Consider the following 19,677-nt stretch of genomic DNA (forward strand, 5'->3'; position numbering starts at 1 on the left):
GGTGTTGCGTTTATATTTTTGTTGAGTGTGTGTGTGTGTGTGTGTGTGTGTGTGTATATATATATATATATATATATATATATATATATATATATATATATATATATATATATATATATATATATATATATATATATACTTTTTTTACACCTTATAGATTATTGTGCTTAAATGTTTCCCACTGCAAATTTCTCTCACAAGCTCTGTGTGACATAATTTTGTGTAATGCAGTGACGCATACTGGGTTCTAATGGAGCCATTAGTGTGTGTCTGTTTTTTTTATTGTAGCAGCACTGCGATGGAAATTATTTGAGAGCAGAATAATTTTCAGTGGGTGTGGGAATGAACCAGGGGAAGCACTTTCTCCTGACAGTAATTCAAAGCCATTACGTGCGACCCCCTGATGGTTTCTCATATCACTGTGAATTGTCAGAGGATGCTGAGAGGAGCATGGTTTCTGAGTCAATGGAGTTTCCAAACACAACATGTGGGTTTCTATAAAATGTACAGTCTAAACCTTTCACGTGTGAATTGTGACAGCCTCGGTCAGATTTACATAGTCAGTGTTTCTATTCTTGTCTGAGGTTGTGCAAGTTCAGACCATAGGTATATAAATTGCCCTACATACAGTAAGAACCCTATAAATCAGCTTTTCTGAGCATTTCATTAAACTCCAGCCAGTGGTTCGTTAAATGTTTTGCTGAAATTGGGGGGGGGGGGGGGGGGACACGCCCACTTCTCATCATTACGCAGCAACTTTTGAACATTCTGTCTTTATGCAGACTAATTTATAATTGGTAAAGCATAAAAAAGATGAGTTGCTAAGAATATTTCTTTATTTGAAACAATCAAAAACAGCTAAATACAACACAAGCAGCTAAAACAATTAAAGTTTCATCATCAGCATATTTTACATTTTATTAAGCGTATCATTACAGGGACAATTAGTTTAAAAGTTCTATTAATTTCATAATAATCGGATGTCCCTGTTTGCCCATTTATGGACACACCCACTTTTCAGTCAAATACTCAAATATTCATTTAAAGGCAGAATGTATTCACGTGTGAAGGTGGAGCATATGTATTTATTTACAAGGCTCCAGTTGATTAAATTACTATTTATAAATCAAACTGCTGGGCTGTCTTGAAAATAAGATTTAGCAAAGAGCAAATAAAATAAATGCATAAAATTCTATTTGTAGAAATCTAAAACTTTGTTATGAATGAAAAGAAAGCATCTGAATGGACAAATGTAACGACTTGGGAATGATAAATGTTTCATATCTAACACATTATTTGCAATTAGTTCTTTATTTGGTTGTAGAAAAAAGTTAATATCCACACATTTCAGTTGCCTCTGCTGATTATTATCTTTTCAAGCCATGATGGTGTTTCCAGAGTTTCTTATCGTCCTCTTTTCTTTTTGCAGCACATCAGCTTATGGCACTCACATGCCTTAAAACTGATTTTAGAGAGCTTTAGATGTTTTAGTCAGTCTAAAATACAAAAATAATGATTAAAAAATCGAGTACTTTTAATTCTTAATAAAATGTAATATTAATAGAGAGATTCCCCTTCAGGAAACACGCGAATGGGTTGACTTTGGCCCCCCCGCACGCAGGGAAATAGCTGCTTTCTGATTGGCTCGTGCTTGATGGGTCTTAATTATTCGCGTCGCGCGCAGGTGACTCCTAAGTGCGCACAAGAGCCTCTTCAAAGCGGCGATGTCTTGCAAGTTAAAAGCGAGAATAAGTGTGTTTGTTTTAGTCATCCCATGTTATTTTTATACATTTCAGCTTTGCTATTCCGTAAGTTTAGGGCGGAGGAAAGATGGCTCGTCCTCTGACCGAGCTGACCCGACCGGGTGGGACGACCGCCGACTGCAGCCACCGTCCCACGCTGTGGTCCAACAGGTGACGTGGAACCCCAACCCCGGTCTGCCTGGACTATTGGAGGCTTGGGATGGGTTTTCCGCTGCTGGTCACACGCGCACACACGTCGGCGAGCCAGAACCAGATCAAACTGGTGACAACTTCACGCTTAACAGCAGGACTTGGACGCTTGGCGAGGTCTGGGCGGAGGAAAGGGCGTCGGCGCCACACTTTGAAGATGGATATCAAGCAGACTTTGCAGGTCAAGGAGTAACTAGCCTTTGCGTTGTTGTGACTTACTCTTTATTTTATTGTTGCACGTTTATCTGGCCCAGAGAGCTGCGAAGACATGGACACTGCAGTGTGTTGGTGGTGGTGGTCGGGTTGCATTCTGGGTAATGTAGGCTGTACCATGAAAAGGTCATTTTATGAATGGTTATTTTCTCCACTAGGTTTTTCTGAGGTTCAGGGGAAGGTTGAGGGCCTGTCGCCTGATTCCAGCCCATACTTCTCAGACTGGGAAGTGATGAGCCCTCTGGTGGATTGCGGTGATGACGACATGACTTTGACTGCTTCTGGTCCAGGATTTACGCACCTGCAAGTGGACAGAAGTACGTTTATCCGTGTGAACTGGCTTTTTAAGAGAAAATCGTTGGTTTAATTTAAAAAGGCTTATTTATGATTGCTGTCATACCCCTAATGCTTGAAACTTTTCTAAATCCAGGGTTTCATGCAACTGTCGTGCAATTAGATGAGCTTTTAATTACAGTTGCATACAATCACCTCAAATCAGATGTGATGTGATCTGAAATGATAAAGATCTAAAGTAAAAAACCGTCACACACAAAAATACTTCGCTCTCTTTCACACACATGTTCAGAGCAAATATTTTTTAATGAGAACTTGAAGATGACCTTAAAATGAATTGATTACGATATGGTAAAATACATCGATGTGAAAGTACCATTTCAGTTGTGAAATGACCCCAAAAAAATTCAAGTGAGCAATTTTCACAGCTCCTTTTTTTTCCCCTTCCAGGAAGCAACTCTCCCCTCTCCATCTTCCAGCTGCCTTCCTACTGTGGTTACTCGGTGAAGGCATCATGGAGTGATTTGGAGATGATTGTGCCGTATGACGGATGCTACATTCTCCAGGAGGTCTCCTCACCACCTGTTATCTTTGACTGTAGTATTCCTGTGACTTTGTGCCAGCTGGTGCTAATTTTACTCCATCTCTTACCAGAATGGTAGTTATGTGCTACCCATGCTGTGGTTGGGATCCCCGTTGAAGCTGTCCTGCCCGATGATGTCTGCAGGTCCCCCCCTGCACTCCATGGATGTCCCATCTGTCTTCTGCTCCAGCTACGGCATGGCAGTTCAGATTCAGGGACAGGAGCATGATCTGCCACTGATGGGTGTTGTTGGTATGCCTTCTGCTTTTTGTTGAAATAAACAGGAAATTCTGATGCACAAAATCACATTAGAAAAGTTATTTAGGCTGTTTTTTAGCCCCCATGAAGTCAGAATCTATATTTAGTGTTTAGGATAACTGGGGAGAAAATCAAAGGTCTCATATTAACGTTTATGAAAGGAGATCTTATTGCATAGATGTGTATTTAAACAGGAGTAATTCTCTTATTGCTTCAAATTTATCAGGGTTGTCAGTAGGGCTGGGCGATATGGCCTCAAATCTATATTGCGATATATAATCTGAAGCATGTGAGGTAATGATATATTGCAATATTTTCCCCCCTCTGTTTATACATGTAAAAATGACATGATTTTAAGGCCTAGTCCACATGTAGCCGGGTTTTTTAAAAAACGAATATCCGCCCCTCCAAAAATTTGCATCCACACCACCTCGTTCTGTCCACACGTACCCGGATAAATACGTTGTTATGGACATGCCAGACCTGTAGGCGGCAGTACTTCCCCCGTTCTTAACCTCGTCCTTCGTCTGTGGTCTTCCGCAAGGAGCAGTAATTCCACTTGCAATAACAAACAAGCAAAAAGCGCTTGGACAATTGATAAAGCGAGCGCAGCTCTGAGGGCATCCATGCTGTCGGCTAGTGTAAACACAGGTCGCACACGTGATGTCAGCATTTTTTTGTCGCGGAAAGTGACGTTGCGGACCTTAAAACTCCGGTTTTGTCTGTCCACACGCAGACGCCCAAAACGGAGAAAACGCAGATCTTCACTTTGGCCGGAGTTTTTAAAAAGATCTGTTTTCATGTGAAAAAACTTCGTTTTCGTGTGGATGACAGGCCAAAACGTAGAAAAATATCTACGTTTTGGCAGATCCCCGGCTACGTGTGGACAGGGCCTAAATAATCTCATGTGGCAAATATATGCCTCTTGAGGCATGTAGGCCTCCTCCTCTGCCCACTCCATGCTTGCAGTCACTGCCATTCTGTTGTCCCGATGTCAGCATGGTGCACATCTTAAGCTGTTTTTGTAGGACCATCGCGTTTTTAAAACGGGATTTGCCCTGGCACCCTGAGGAGGGTTTTGGCATCTATAGTAGCAAAGCTGAAGCTAGAATGAACTGCCATCAGACACCTCTCCAACCAAGACGGGATAAGGAGAGGTCGCTGGACGGCCCCCCCGCATGTGACGTACAGGGTCGCGCATTCAGCGTCAGTCGGAAGACACGTCAGACTGATGAAATTTCTTTTCAGGACCTTAAGCTTTGATGTGACCTGCTTTTTGTCCCGCTTGACGCCCCACTCAGCCAGTGTTTTCACCACTCTGTCAAACAGCTGGCTGTCTCTCACCGTCCCCGTAAAAAGGCGACTAATCTGTTCGTCCGCTCGCTCGGCCAAAAGCTCCATGGTCTCCGCGTGCGTCCAGCTGGCTTTCCTTCCGACTGGCATCCGGCGCGCAGTACACGTGACTTAACGCAACCACCCTCTTTTGCGGGGGGGGCCTCCCACAGTCGCTCCAAAGAGATTAGCGGGGCTGAAAAGCGTTTAGTCGTCAGAGGCGAGGGGCTGATGCAGCAATATTACTACCAAGTGAGGCGGAACAAATGCTGCAATATTCGCGCAACTCCATGCCGGCATGGCGCATTTCTAGACATACCATTGCGGTAATATTACGTTGATATGCCTGCATGGTGTGTCCTATAAAAGCACCATTAGTGACATCATGTATTATCACGATATGGCGGTATTGCGATATAGCCAAAAACGCTCATCATTACCCAATTTTATATAGTTTCTGCCTTATATCGTTTATATTGCCCACCCCTAGTTGTCAAACAAGGTTTTGCCTTTTTAGATTGCCGAATGCTCTGATTGAGGTTCTTGAAGCTAATGTTTGAATTAAATGTTTTTATTACCCAAATACCTTTTTTAACTTCATCGTAATTGGTGTTATGAGAGTTTATCCCAGAGGGTGATATTCCTAAACGTCATAAACATACAGGCAATAGTCATTTACTAAAGCAGTCTACTTGGACCAGCTCAAACTGGTTACAAGCCTCAATAACGGCTCAAGCCTCAGGTGTCTGTTACTGACTGGATTGATTACAGAAATGTGGTGTACCATGTCTCTTGCAGTGAATGGAGCAAGAGGTCCATTTGTTTCTGAAATGTGTGCACTCCAGGTTGATTCCCAACCTCAGAAGTTTATGTTCCTCATCGCCCACAGTGCTCCGTGTCTCATTGCTGATGTAAGTACTGCCGCTTAAAGAACCTTGGCGGCGTTGGACCGGTCCACTCTAATCGCTGTAGTGCATCATATTGAATGACCAAAGTTCATCACTGATTTCCAGACTCGTAGAAAATGCTAAGATTGTGTTATTGTTTCGATTTATCAGATGTTAAGTGGTTCGTCTCTTCTGCCTGAGGTGCAGAACTTTAATTATTAGGAGGATGTTGAGTCAACTGATTTTAATGCCTGTTTTAAAGCCTAAAGCATGTTCAGTTCATTTGTCGTTTTCTGTTTATTGCTAAGTACATTTTCATTTAGGTTTGAGTCTAAAGTATATTGGAAGCTGTTAAAATGTTTTGTCCATAACCCAGTGACTACATGGTGCAGCCCTGTTCTGTATACCAGGTAATTGGAGAACCAAGTGTCCGAGTCAAAACTAGCACCAGGTCTCTACAGGTGCCTGAAATCCTTGGACTTGAGTTCTGAAGCATTTCCTTGGTTTGGAAAGTTCTGGGACTGCTGGCAGGGTTCTTGAAAATGTAACGGGACAGTAACTTTCACTTTGAGATGAAGGAAGTGAAGTCATTCTTCTGAGTGAATGAATACACTCCGTGCATGGGTGAATCATAACCTTAAGCCTGAATTAGATTTTTGTGTAGGTGCAAGAACCCAGTACTAAAACCTTGTCTACCATGTTACTGTTAAACGGTGGACATTTGGTGCGGGGCTGCAGGGAAATGGTGGTTTAAAAAGTGGAAATGCTCTTTAGGCTACGATGTGACTGAGTGGTGCACGTATCGGGTTTGTTAAAACAAAAAATGAGACTTGTTTTATGTTCACAGGATAACCTGCAACTTCAGCTGTTATTGGATGATCACCACTATGTGCTCTCCTGCCCATTCACTCCTCAATTTCCCAGTGTTCCCACTCTTTCTTCTGGCCACCCACCAGATCCCATCAAACCCAGTCTAACCCCCCCTCTTTCTCCCCCATCTCAGACTTCTGATGTTTACCTCTCCCCAGGATCCCAGCTCCAGCCCTTCCAGCATCCTTCTGGATCTGAGAAGTTGCCCTCTTTTAGTAACCAGCTGCATTACCCTCTTCCCCCTAATCCTTTTGAAAACACTGATCATGTTTTTAAATGGCCTGATCAGCCTCCTCAGCATCCATATGTTCTTAATTATCCTCATGTTCCAGTCTATTACATAGCATCAGCTCCAAAAGCTGAAGATGTCCGACACCCAGCAGCTTCTCATTATATTCCATACTACCCTCCTGAAACCACTGCTGCACCAGTAACCCAGCCTCCACCGTCCCCTCCACCAAATCAACCCATGGGTTATCCGTCCCAAACCAGTCCAGTTCATCCTCCTGTACCCCCCTACCATGAGACGGCTTTCTATTCTACTGCTGCTCCACCACCCGTTCCCACCTCTAATGCTCCAGAATACCCCCCCAAACAGTTTTATCTCCCCCCCTACTTTCAGCTGCCTACAGGTGTGGCACCTCCCAGGGAGGAGCCTCGGGAACCACCAGGCTACCATCCTCACCCCTTACCACAATACCAGGTCCCCTATCCGTCTTTACCTCGCTATCCGAACATCCAGCCTCCACCAAAGAGAACTCCCTACACTATGAGCACACCCCCAGACTGGCTCACGGCTCACTCTCCACGTCTCAAGTGTCTGAAAGAGAGGATGATGGTGTTTCTGCCGTTCGCTGACCCGCAGTCCCTACAAGTCAGAGGTCAGGCTTTCTGTCCCCTCAGTGGACTTGGGTTTTCTTTTCTCATGAGATCATGAAGTTAAACACTAAATGCCTCTTTTAGTTTAGGCTAAATAACAATGTTTTCTTTTCTAATCGTAAATTATCCTAATCTTTGGCCCGTTTCATTGGCACTCTGGAGTAACTCGGAACTTGTTTTCCAAATGGAACAAGTTTGTGAACATTTAAGAGCTTCAGATCTAAAGGTTAATGCAGGACTTATTTTTTTTCTTCCACTAATAACATTTTAGACTCGCTTTATTGCTGAGCTCTGTTGTGGTTTATTATTAATAAAATGTGACAATCACCTTGAATTTGAATATTACTTATTAGAAGTTATAATGAAAGTGTTCCAAATTGGTAACCTGATCTCACCAAATACATAGTGTAACTGAATAAAAGTACTTTTGCATAACTAGAACACCCACCACCACAATCAGCATGCACTCATAAATCAGACGGTTAGAACAACTTAAGAGTGGACTTCCTGTCCTGGCCAAGGAATCCTGAAGTTCCTGCTGATGATTGATCTTTACGTTGGCACGGGCGGTATGACTGACAAGTGAAGAGTGAATGAAAACTCGCTGCTGCTTCTCGTGAACAGGGCATGCCATTTGTAACTTCAGCATCTCCAGACCGCTGCCCTGATGTCTCAAAGTCTCACTTTATGGCAACCACAGAACAGAAGAGCTACACCTGGTTAGCATTTATTGTAATGTATTTATCATGGTGGAGCCTCAGACTAAACAAATCATTTACTGATGAAGCTGAAAAACGTGAAAGCCTGACCAAAATAGGAGTCAGCTGAGTCAACATTGGGAAGTTTTCTTAAAGCTTCTTTCTGGAGTATTTCTCTTATTCGATGGCACCATCTAGTGGCTGACAAGCATATCACTCTCCCATCTGTGTTTTTAAGGTGGCGTCTTCACGTTTCTGTTAAGTGTGCTTCTGTAGCCGACAAACGGAGCTAAAACACGTTGTTTTACGAGTATTATTCTCATGTCATGTTGTGTTCTCATATTTTTATATTTTAGACTTACTTGTCCGTGAAAAGTTCATGAACTCTGAATCGGCCAAGGTACTTCCTTAAATTTGAAGCATGTAAGCGGTAGTCCAACGCTATTGGTTGGTTCTGGTCGGCGCACAGTTTCCTATTGCACAGAGCTCTGCGGGGCAGGGGGCGTGCTTAGCGAGACAAAAAGATGTATCGCTGACAGATCACACAGTACATAAGATGATCACTTTTACGGATATCTGACAAATCATACATTATTCCTGAAAGGGGAAAACTCCGGAAAGCTGCTTTAATCGCGAGAGCTCTGACACGATTTCTGCATGTTTTAGTGCGTGAACACAGCTGATTTGTTTTTAGTGATGAATCTCTCCTGTTGAAACTAATGAAGGCTGAGGAGACATTTCAGCTGTTGAATTAAGGTGTTACAAACACGAACGCACAGCAAGGAGTTTCATTTTCATTTTTATGACTTGTTAAATAAAGTGGACACTAGGTGGTGCTAATTGCGAACAAAAACTGCTAAATTTCCCTTTTAAAAAAATGTTCAAAATTATGCATAGAAGATGCTAATTAGAGGTTTTGTAGTGCTTAAAATGATTCCTAGCCTACCTCCTGACTCTGCTCTCAGAACTTGACAGATATCGGTGTGAGCGTCCCGTCACTGACCTGACCATGTGCCCTGGCTTCTTGGCCAAGGGGATGTCCCTTTGGCTGACTGGTTAGTGCGCGTGACTCTCACCCGAGAGTCTGGGGACTGAATCCTGCCTGGGCCCTCGTTTCTCCACCTTGCCACATTAGCAATTACAAACATTTTGATTACAGCAGAAACTCAAAATAAGACACTTGATTGTTTTGTCCTGCAAAGCAAACTCAAGTAATTCAAAAGCTGCCTCCCTACTCCAGCCTTCCTCTGGGGTAAGTTTATTATACCATAAACCCCACAAACTGAAGTAAGCATTTGTGTAGACTGCTTCTTGAACGACCAGTTGGTGCTCAGTTCTATGTTAAATTCACCAGAGATGGTTTTAATTTTAAAGATTTTTCAGAGGAAATTTTAAAACTAATTAGCTCAAAATTTTCATGCACAGAAAAAACGAGCATCATGGCTAAAGAACTCTGTTCATCTGGTCTTGATTTCAAACATTCTTTAATGTGGCTGTGGTATTGAGGTAGCTTTTACAAATATGTTACAAAAACAAAATTACCATTTCATGTTTTTATTTTATTTTTATTTTACCTCAGACAACCTGAACACATGGCAGTTCCTGTCCAGTGTCCCCCCCCAGTGTGGTTACATGCTGCAGAGGACTGCAGGCTATGGGTTAGTCCTGCAGTCTCCTCTGCCTTCCTGCCACAGTCTGCTACAGGTAAGAGTGTGTATGTGTTTACATGCATCTTGTGAATTTATGCAATTCTAAATGCTGTGTTTCATAAATGTTTGATTTTCCTCAATAAGTGTAAAATCATCCTCTGATTCAAATGCAGCTGCATGGCAGTGCAAATCAGATGATCATAAGAGATGGTTGTATAGAAATACTTCATTAATCCTCAGAGGGGAAATTCAGATGTGGAGTAGCACAGGTGGCATAAATAAACAACCAAGATGAACGATGTCCTGAAGACCGAACAGACATCCACAAGTAGTGCTGTAAACCTACTCAGCACGCTAAAAACGTAGTATTAGTGTAATAGCTGTGGGTCCGACAGATCTTGGCTTCATTCTGAAGTACAGTTACGAAGAGCGACTGCTCTTCTGCCCCATCAGGAGGCCATGAGGCAGATGCCACTTCTCATGATAGTCTGCAGCTTGTTTAGTAACAGTAAAGGGTTTTACTTCATAGCTATAATTATCACTTAAGTGGAGAAGGACTCAAAGTGGATCAGATATGCAGCATGTTTGATTTCATTGTTTGAAGGATCCTTTGAAGCTGACGCTTTGTTTTAAAACCTAAAAAGGTTGTCCAGTAAAGCTGAAAACGAGCCAAGGCTGCTGATACTTGCAGTTTGCATGATTAGATCTGCCTGTAAGTAGAACATAGAGCAGCAGCTCATGTTTGAGATGGATCCCACCTGGACAATCAGAAGCATCGGTGATGCCTGCATCTGTGCAAGGTGGAGTGTTTTCTGCTCTTGTGTTGGTCAGCGATGAGAATTCAGTGTTCTTTTCAGATGAGATAAGTTCACACACTTTATTTTTAAATGCAGGAGATGGAAACTGTGTGGTTGCCCTTGGTGAATTTATTTTCATATTGATTTTCTCTTTCCTTAGACTCCTACAACCATTTCCTCACTCGTAAAGTATTGGGACTTCTCAGTTGGGCAGAATCGGACTCTGGATCTGCTATGTCCATATCAGAGTGCCCCTGAAACTCCAGCTCCAGTGGTTTCAGTCAAACACCCGACCCCGCCAAGCCCCTCCATCAGCCCGCCAGTTTCAAGAACGGAGGTCTTCTGCTCTTTCCAGCATATGAAAGTAGTGCTTCCCCCTGGTCCCACTAAAGAAATCTTTCTTAAAGGTACGATGGTGTCGAAGTAGCTACAAGGTGTAAACTGTGAGCTGCAACGGGGCAAATGCCCAAATGACCGTCGGCAAGTTCTGCGGCCCAGTGCTCCTAATGTAGTCCTGCACACAAAGTATGATTGCTAGCATTAGACTCCCTTTAAGCTAACTCTCTACATGAAGAAAGACGTGAATATTGTAGTTTTATCTGTAGAATAATGTCAACCAGCTGTTAAAGAAACATCGCTTTATTTCAAGCTTTGCTACAAAATAGGGCTGCACGATATTAGGAAAACCTGCGATATTCAATAACAGTGCTTAATATTGCGATATCGATATTACTCACGATAAATGAACAAATACTAAAGTATGCAGTGTTGATGCTCCGATGTCGGCGCGCGGAGGAAGTGGTGATGCCTAAAACAAGAGCGGTGGCTGGCAAACATCTCAACCTTCGAATGGAGACAGCCGAGCAGCGCGGGGCAGCTCTTCCATGAGGGTCTACGTAAACGGACCCATCTGATTGGCCACATATCAGAAGGGCTACATTTGATTGGTCATATAATACTTCCGCGTAAAAAAAACAGAGCTGGTTTACAAAAAGTTGATGTATGACACGGATGGAAATGTTTGAACCAAACATTTCCGTCGTTTTTGACGTGCTTTGCGATGGGCCTATCGCACGTCCTGTTATCGCGATGACGATAACTTTTTGATATATTGTGCAGCCCTACTACAAAAACATTAACCCTCAAACGTAAACCAGTTAGCTCATGCTGCAGTAGCTGAGTGAGTCACACAGGACACCTTTTTAATATAAAGCAAAAGCTTTAGTCTTTTTAAGTTTAAGCATGGTTTACTAATCATTTGTTTACTCTTTTAAAATGAGTATTTTCCCAAACCGCACAAGTGTTTTTGATTTAATGGTTCCTGGTCAGATTTGAAATCGCACACACGTTCTGTTGAACCAAGCGGTTTTGGTATTATAAGGTTAGTCTTGTGTGGAGACCGCGTGTTGAGCTGCTTGGTGGTTTTAATGCTTCACTCTTCCTGTAAAGCTGTACTCTTTAAAACAACAAAACTACAGATGAGTTTTATTTCAGACATCAAGGGGAATCTGATGAACCTCCTTGAAGCTCCAAAGGATTGTGGGTATTATCCAAGCGAGGGCAAGGATGGCAGAATCCATTTGTTCCTGCAGCTGCATTCCCACTGTCAAATGAGCGTCCAGGCATGTATTGACATCCACACTGAGCATGTGACCTTTTGTATTAGCAGTTATTTTATGTACAGGCCACTCTTCTTCTGTTCCTCTAAAAGGGTGAAAAGTACGTTGTCAGTGTGATCTACATGACCGACGGTGGGAAAAAGGAGGCTCAGGTTTCCTGTCCAGTTGTAACTCCAAGGTCTGAGCAAGGTAGGAGTTCAGCTCGCCAAAAAGATGTTTTTCTGTCCAGTCCTGTCAGTTATTTCAACGGTGTGTCTGACATTTGTCATGCTGCCCCTCAGAGTGCAACCTTCCTAGTGAATATCGCCTCCCCTGTGGATCCAGCTCCATATCCCAGACACGGTGCCTCTCCATGGGCTGCTGCTTCAACAAGCACCCCCCTGCCTGCTACTACCCCATGGATGGTGAGCTACTCCCTGTATTCCTACTGGCATTTTCACGCCACTTAGCGAAGTGCAGTTGAGGACATAGAAGTAAGTACTCCAGCTGCTGGGTGTGTGAAGAAGCATATTCGGGGTCAGCACAGCGTGATTGAAGCTGGCACTGACACAGAATATGAAAAGGCTGTAGGAATCTTAGCGCTCATTATCAATGGATTTCTGACCTTTTGTTCATGTGACCTTTCTGTATCTGTTTGTGTGTTTGAATCACCTTTCAGAGTGCACTATTGACCGCCACATGATCTTCTCCGTGCCTGCCTCCCTCACCGACCCCCCTCTCTCTCCTGCTCTGCTTGTTGCTGCAAACAACGCCACCTGCAAACCTCTGAGAGCGACCACCAAGTACGCCCTGTTCAATATCCCAATGGATGGCTGTGGGACACGCAGAGTGGTGAGATGGAAACACAAGTTTGAACCCAAAACAAAGGATCTGCTTATTGAATTTTCTCATAAAATTACCCAAACTTTATTTCCTAAATACAAAACTTTTAGCCTGGGCAGAAATGGCAACCCTTTATTTACACATTAAAGGGGCATTATGGAAGTTTGACAGCCAAAACATGTATAGAAATAATACATTTCTTCTTCATACATTCTCCTGCAATGCCCTGGTCCTGTAGAATGAGCCCTGGCATTTTTACTGTGATTGCCTGTTTTTTGTAAAATCACAGAAAAAGAGAGCTGCTCGGGTCGAGCAGGCTGCTTCATGCGCGTTCACGCTCAGGCATAGCCCTCCAAACCGTTCTTACATGGTACAGATACAAGTGATGTCACTGGCGCGTTAGCTCGCCTAGTTAGACATCGGTCTTTCGTGCGGAAGACCCGGGTTCGTTCTAGATGAGAATATAGTTTATTTAGAGTTTCTTTTTTACATTAATGGTATATTTTTTTTACAGTAAGATGCCCAAATTTTTATTTGACACTCGCCGAACGGCATTGAATTGACAGATAAAAAAGATGTGGGTTCAACTTTCATTTTGGAACTTTCAAGCAAGGGAAGGGAATGATCTGAGCATGCAGGAGGACTGACCCATCATAAACCTTTGTCGGCTGTGCTGAAGAGAAAGGTACAGAACCAAATTATTAAATTAATTAGCTGCGCGTTCTCCTGCCCTCTGTCCTCCGGGCCACACACACACACACACACACACACACACACACACACACGAAGCTGACTGTCTCAGCCGTTATTTTCGTTAAGGAGTTAAGGAGTGTGCACGTACAGCATGCGCTCCTCGTGCACGAGCCTACTATTGAAGCTGCCGTTACGCTTTTGGTCTGAGGGGGCAATCGCGAGCATAAAAATTCAAAACTCTGTAAAGTCCCTTTAAACTAACCTAATAAAAACTAGGACTTATACAATTTTTCAAACATTGACAGCCAGAAGCCCCATCTAAATGTTTTATTTAAACATCTAAAACTGCTTTACTTAGTCAGTCTGGAACCAGCCCTCGTGTCGTATTGGGAATAAAATTATTAGATTTATGTGGTTTTACCCTGGGAACTCTCCTATACAAAAAAAACCACCCCGTGAGAATTCTAACTGAGCCAATCAGTGCTGAGTAGCGTACGCCACACACCATAATGCCAAGTTTGTCATAAACATGGCGACTGAAGCGGAGTTTGCTGCGGCTCTTTCCTCTGGTCTAAATGATTTGAATGTCTGTAAAACGAGTAAAAGCGCTAAAAGCCTTTCTGCTTAAGAAAGATGTTTGCGCTGTCGCCAGACGCCATCTTTGACTACAGCTAAAAAAAACTACAGCGTTGCGGACATCACACACAGCGACGCGGCGTTCGCTGTGGCTCTTTCCTCTGTTCTAAATGACTTGCATGTCTTTAAAACCACAACAAGTAGAGGCGCTAAAAGCCTTCTAAAATAAATAAATGTTTGCTCTGTTGCCAGACGCCTTTTATTATTTTTTTACTACGTACAGTCCGTCTTCTTTTTATGACTGGTTATTTTTGAGCGGCCTAGTCCCGCCCCTCATGTGCCTCTGCCTTTGAGTTACCAGACTCTCTCTGTGCAGAATTAAACCGAGGACAAGTCTGGCAGGCCAGGCTAGTAGCTCATCCCCACCAGCGTATGAACGTGTGTGTGAATGGGTGAATGACTGTGTGTGAAGTGTCTTGGGAGGTTATAGAACCCTAAGAAGTCGCTATACAATAACAGGCCATTTACCATATTTTTACTATTTAAAGTGGTTGTTGTAACCAAATTTTACTGCAGGATGTCACTTTTACTTTTCTACTTATTGCACCTTTAAAGAACGGCTGTATAAACTTCCTGTACGTCTTTGTCCTCAGTGAGATTTGGGTGCAGCTTTTATTGCCGTCCTAAAACATTTCCCTAAAACTTTGTGTTAATATTTTGGCTGTCTGAAACAAGTCCAGGTCATTACTGGGTTAACGGCTGTCCTTGACGACATGTGGCAATCTGATGTGTGATTCTGCGCCAGTCACAGGCTTCTTGCATGTTGATGCTGTGTCATGTCTTTTTCTGACCTGTTGTACAGTTAGTCTTTTAGGATTTGACACTAAGCAAAAATGAAGACGGGAAACCACTCTGTGGTTGAGGTTGCTGGGCTTGTAAACATGATGGTGGTGTTTATCATTTATTATTTAAAACCCTTTTTAAGGATTTGTTAATGAATCACAGCATAACTCATGTTTTATTCCCACAACAAACACCACCTGATATCTGATATTGAATATATTCTGTATGCCGACAGGTTCTGGGGAAGACGGTGGTCTATATGCTGGAGATCACCAACGTGGTGCAAACTGTCAGCCTCAACTATGGCACCATCACTAGGGATTCTCCTGTCAGGTCAGCTCATGCTCTGTCCATGTAACCACGGTAACGCACTGAGTTGTGTTGCAGCCCACGCTGAGATTCTGCTGCTCAGTTTGACCTCGTGCTGCTCGGCACACTTCACCTTTTATAATGGCGTTTCCAGTAAAGAACTGGGTTTAACAGACGTACAAACTTTAAATTTGGTAAGAACATCAACAGGCTGAGCTCTATAGGACAATGTTTAATTTACTGTGGAGAATCTCGCATGATACCTCATTCGTGAAAACTGCTGAATGCATCATGAGTATCTGGACTTAAATCTTCTTTTATTGTCTCCAGTCAGAATGGTTAGGTAAGAGAGCAGCCTTGAACCCATAAGAGCCGTGGTGTTCCCACAGAAACCAACATGGAGTCAGTGTTTTCTTAAATGTGAGGATTAAAGACGTGAAGTTTGTTCCACAGCCGATGCTCTGCTGGTGATGCAGGTGAAGCTCTGAGTAACTTGGATAATGTGTGTCTCAGGTTTGGGATCCAGAGCTGGTGCTTTAGCCGGGCTGTCTGACTGGGTCAGAAACCAAATGGCTGCTTTTAGTTGATCTAAACATTGTGACAAGCTGACTGTGACGAACCCAGAGAACTGAAAGGACATGAAGAATTAGACTTTTTGCTCCTCGGACTGTAATAATCATACCTTTACTCCATCTGTTTTAGGTTGTTGGTGGAGTGCAGGTATGTGCCAGGAACCGTTCTGAGTGTGGGCTACGTGGTAAAAACTCCCACCTTTGGTCCTGAAATTCATACTCAGGGGGTGTTTGGTGTTCAGCTTAGGATTGCCAAAGGTACACAATCCTATCTTTTCACCAATACAAACTGTTTTTACACATAAATGAATATATAGTTGCTTTTTGAACACTTGACTGTTCGCAAACTTAATAACATGACCATCTAATATCAGATGCCGAGTACAGCAGCTATTACCCACAGTATCACCAGCCCCTGCACATGCTGCTGGGGAAACCCCTCCACCTCGAAGTGCGGCTCCTCAACTCCCCCGACCCCAGTTTGGTGTTGCTGGTGCATTTTTGTGTGGCCTACCCCCGCTCTGGGAAAGCTGTGTGGGTGTTGCTTTACAACGGGTATGTCAGAACATCAGAGGGGAAGGAACAATCGTAAGGACCCAGAAACAACCCAAGAATGGGAAAATCTGTTTTGATGTATCCTTTTTACTTTTCTTGATCCGTAGATGCCCCAATCCTTTAGACCCGGCTCCGCCTCAGACGGTGATGAGTGATCCGAAACCACCTTCTCCACGGAGTCAGACCCGCCGATTCACCATTAGCACCTTCCAGTTCCTTCCTGATGGTGAGCTGAAGGACATGGATGAAGAGGTAAAGCTGAGCAATGAGCTGCAGAAATGACGTATGAAGATGCATTAACTGTGTTTACAAATCCAGTTACTAGGGGCTGGAATTAGGGATGCACAGATACCAGTATCCCTAGCTGGAGTAGGCTTAATGGGTGTGTAGAACATTCTAGATCAATGATTCCTACCAGGGGTTAATTTAGTTGGTGTGTTTCCAGCCAATTTTCTGTTGCTACCTTCATATTTAGTGAGTGAATAAAGCAATTACTCTGGCTTGGCAATAAAATTATACCTCCACTAAAACTGCTGGGTTCAGCTTAATCCGCAGGAGAAATGGTCATCAGTTGGAAGCTACGGTGGAATTTGCTGTCTTCTTATATAAAAGCTAAATGACTCCGCTCATCCAACAAGGATGATGAGTCTATTTTAAATCAAAATCTCATGCCTGGTGAGATGTGCCAAAAGGTCATGTTGAAAACTGCTGGTTGCCCGCAGCTGGTTTTAAATGACATGACTAGCCTCATAATGCATGAATTGTTTATTTTCCTCAGATCTACTTCATGTGTTCAACGGAAATCTGCTCTCCACACGATGGGCCCTGTGTTGAGGGATGCTTTGGTCATTGATGGTAATCAAACGGTTTTCCCCATTCCAGCCTTGACTAGTGCTTTAATAAACTCCGGTAGAAAACACTTGATAGAAACTGGAGTTGGTTGCAGCGATGATTCCATAGGACATTAAAATAGTTATTGAGGTACGAGTGAATAAAGCCAGGACGTTTCTTGTTTTTCAGTTGCAAGAAGGATGCTTGAAATCAGTCCATGACAATCTGGTAAGTTAATATCTAAAAATCCAATCCTGCCTAACTGTTGCATTTTTTAATTCTGACCCCTTTTTTTTCTCCTTTGGACCAGACGCTACTCCTTTAACCACCAATAAAAGCTCTTAGTCATCTCTGGAGGCATCTGTGTTTTTGTTCTTTACCCTGCAGCTTCCAGGGCGTTGTTTCATTAACATCCGTTTTTCTCTTGCAGCCTCGTCTAGGAGGTTGTTTACAGCCCAGTGGACATTAAACTTCTGAATAAGAGTGACTGTAGTGAGAGGAACGCAGAACTGTAATCTGCTCAGGCAACTCTGGTCCACGTAGTGTGGTGCACACCCTGATGCCAAATGGCACAGTGACTACTTACAACCTTCAGACAGACTGATTACTAGACTGAAGACACCTGTGATGCTAATTACAGAACACACCTTGGTTTAACATGTCCTCGTTGTCACGTTATTTCCTTCAAAGGGTGCTGGCATTTTGTCCTGGCTAGTTTATTTCTTTTGAACCACAAATCTCAATGTAATTTTATTAGTTTTCATTCGATAATTTTAGTGACGTTGTTGATGGGGACCAACGATTTCATCAAAATCTGTAGCTCAAGTATTGGATACTTGTTTTTGATTAAAGAACATTTTGAATCCAGTTGGATCCATTTAGCTGAGGATGAAGAAGGATCTGCGGGCCAGCTTATAGACAACGTTCATGTAAGTGACCTGGAGGACACAAAGTTGTAGGGGGTTGAAAAGATAAAAGAGCTTGCTGATTAAGTGCTTTATATGTCAACAATAAAACCTCTCGATACTAAAACAAACACAAAGCCAGGGAAGTGATTGAGTTTGGGGGGAAATGCTCAGGGTGTGTTTGTTTTGTAAGATGAGCTGCAGCCCAGTAGAGCAGCTGTGAACGGAGGCCTGAAACAACACCAGTGTATAATCAGTAGTCCGGTGTGGATGTGGAGAAAGCATGAATCACCCTTCAAAGTCATTAAACTATGATTCATCTCTTTTTGTGAATTAAAACCTTACATTTTTATTGCTGATCATTTTCTCTGGGACGAATCATTAATCATCTTAAGGGTACCTGAATATAAATGAGAGGTGCTGCTGATTACAGGGTTCAAGTATCATTACTTCAGTTAAGTTCTCATCAGAGCTGAAGTTGAATGCTACAATGTTTGAGTTGTAATCTCATAAGTGATTTTCGTTTCCACGCGTCCCTACAAAGAGCTTAATCATGGTGAATAGAAGAAATGTACAAAAGCTGGCAAGTTCTTGGGGATTAAATCAATCGCAATTGAATTTTTTGTGAAATGTTAGGAATGCTGAAGAAAGAGCCCCATTGGGTCTTTTTTGGCCTGTGGGACTCCAGAGGCAGCCGATCCTATACATCTAGACAAGCCAGTTGAGGTGGCTCGGGCATCTGGTCTGGATGCCTCCTGGACGCCTCCCTGGAAAGGCCCCACGTCCAAAGGAAGACCCAGGACATGCTGGAGGGATTGTGTCTCTCGTTAGGCCAGAAAACACCTTGGTATTCCCACAGAGGAGCTGGCCTACCTGGCTGGGGAGAGGGAAGTCTGGGCATCTCTTGATAATGTTGCTGCCCCCGCAACCCGACCCTAGATAAGCGCACTAATGGATGGATGTATAAATATGATGCAATGCACACCACACTTATGGATCGTCAGTCATCACCCTCACCCTGGTGTGTCCTGAGCTATTTAGGACTAAACCCCAGCCACATTTGGTGATGATGCCACTGGCAGAACAGCAGGTGTGAGTGAGCCCTCAGAGCTGGGGCTCTCAACAGCAGGAATTTATGAACCTCTGGAAATGACAGTGTACCATCCACCTGCCCCCCTGCACAAATGGTCAAGAAGCAGAGGTTTGACAGTTTTCAAGTCATTTGTGTTCATATAACAGCGGATCTCACCTGGTCGGCACACACGACCATTGATCGGCTAGTAACGGCACAACAAATGCCTGAGTTATGTAGTTAAAACATGGTCGTCTGTGATCTACTGCTGCTTGGGAATGGTAAAACCAGGAGAGTGGAGAGGGCAGCAAAGCATCCCATTGGCTCACCTGTTTGCTCTCCGAGACATCTACCCAGGGGTGCAGATAGGATTTTCAAACTGGGGGGGATAAAGTTCCAATGTACCCTCCCCCAAACACACACGTGCACATACACAAACTATTGCAAGCGCCTTAACTAGAGCTCAGT

At 43.3% G+C, this 19,677-nt stretch overlaps 1 protein-coding gene across 1 annotated transcript; it reads left to right on the forward strand.

Annotated features, from left to right (window-relative positions):
- The first annotated feature begins 1,659 nt into the window (after positions 1-1,659).
- Positions 1,660-17,588, forward strand: LOC107382199 (uncharacterized). The gene is made up of 19 exons (XM_054751626.2): positions 1,660-2,133; positions 2,324-2,482; positions 2,910-3,028; positions 3,114-3,294; positions 5,431-5,543; positions 6,367-7,270; positions 9,546-9,670; positions 10,573-10,819; positions 11,907-12,034; positions 12,124-12,220; positions 12,313-12,435; positions 12,690-12,862; positions 15,201-15,298; positions 15,977-16,104; positions 16,221-16,401; positions 16,509-16,653; positions 17,180-17,256; positions 17,422-17,460; positions 17,543-17,588. Exons 1-17 carry the CDS (start codon positions 1,725-1,727, stop codon positions 17,252-17,254), a joined length of 3,405 nt encoding a protein of 1,134 aa, XP_054607601.2. The 5' UTR covers positions 1,660-1,724; the 3' UTR covers positions 17,255-17,256; positions 17,422-17,460; positions 17,543-17,588.
- Positions 17,589-19,677: the final 2,089 nt, after the last annotated feature.

Source organism: Nothobranchius furzeri, chromosome 7 (genome assembly GCF_043380555.1).
Source record: "Nothobranchius furzeri strain GRZ-AD chromosome 7, NfurGRZ-RIMD1, whole genome shotgun sequence".
Classification (NCBI taxonomy): domain Eukaryota; kingdom Metazoa; phylum Chordata; class Actinopteri; order Cyprinodontiformes; family Nothobranchiidae; genus Nothobranchius; species Nothobranchius furzeri.

Excerpts from the sequence above, each read along its gene's own strand:
- LOC107382199 (XM_054751626.2), top strand. The coding sequence starts at position 1,725 with ATGTCTTGCAAGTTAAAAGCGAGAATAAGTGTGTTTGTTTTAGTCATC. Across the intron at positions 7,271-9,545 it reads GCAGTCCCTACAAGTCAGAG|ACAACCTGAACACATGGCAG; the intron begins GTCAGGCTTTCT and ends ATTTTACCTCAG. Across the intron at positions 15,299-15,976 it reads ACTAGGGATTCTCCTGTCAG|GTTGTTGGTGGAGTGCAGGT; the intron begins GTCAGCTCATGC and ends CATCTGTTTTAG.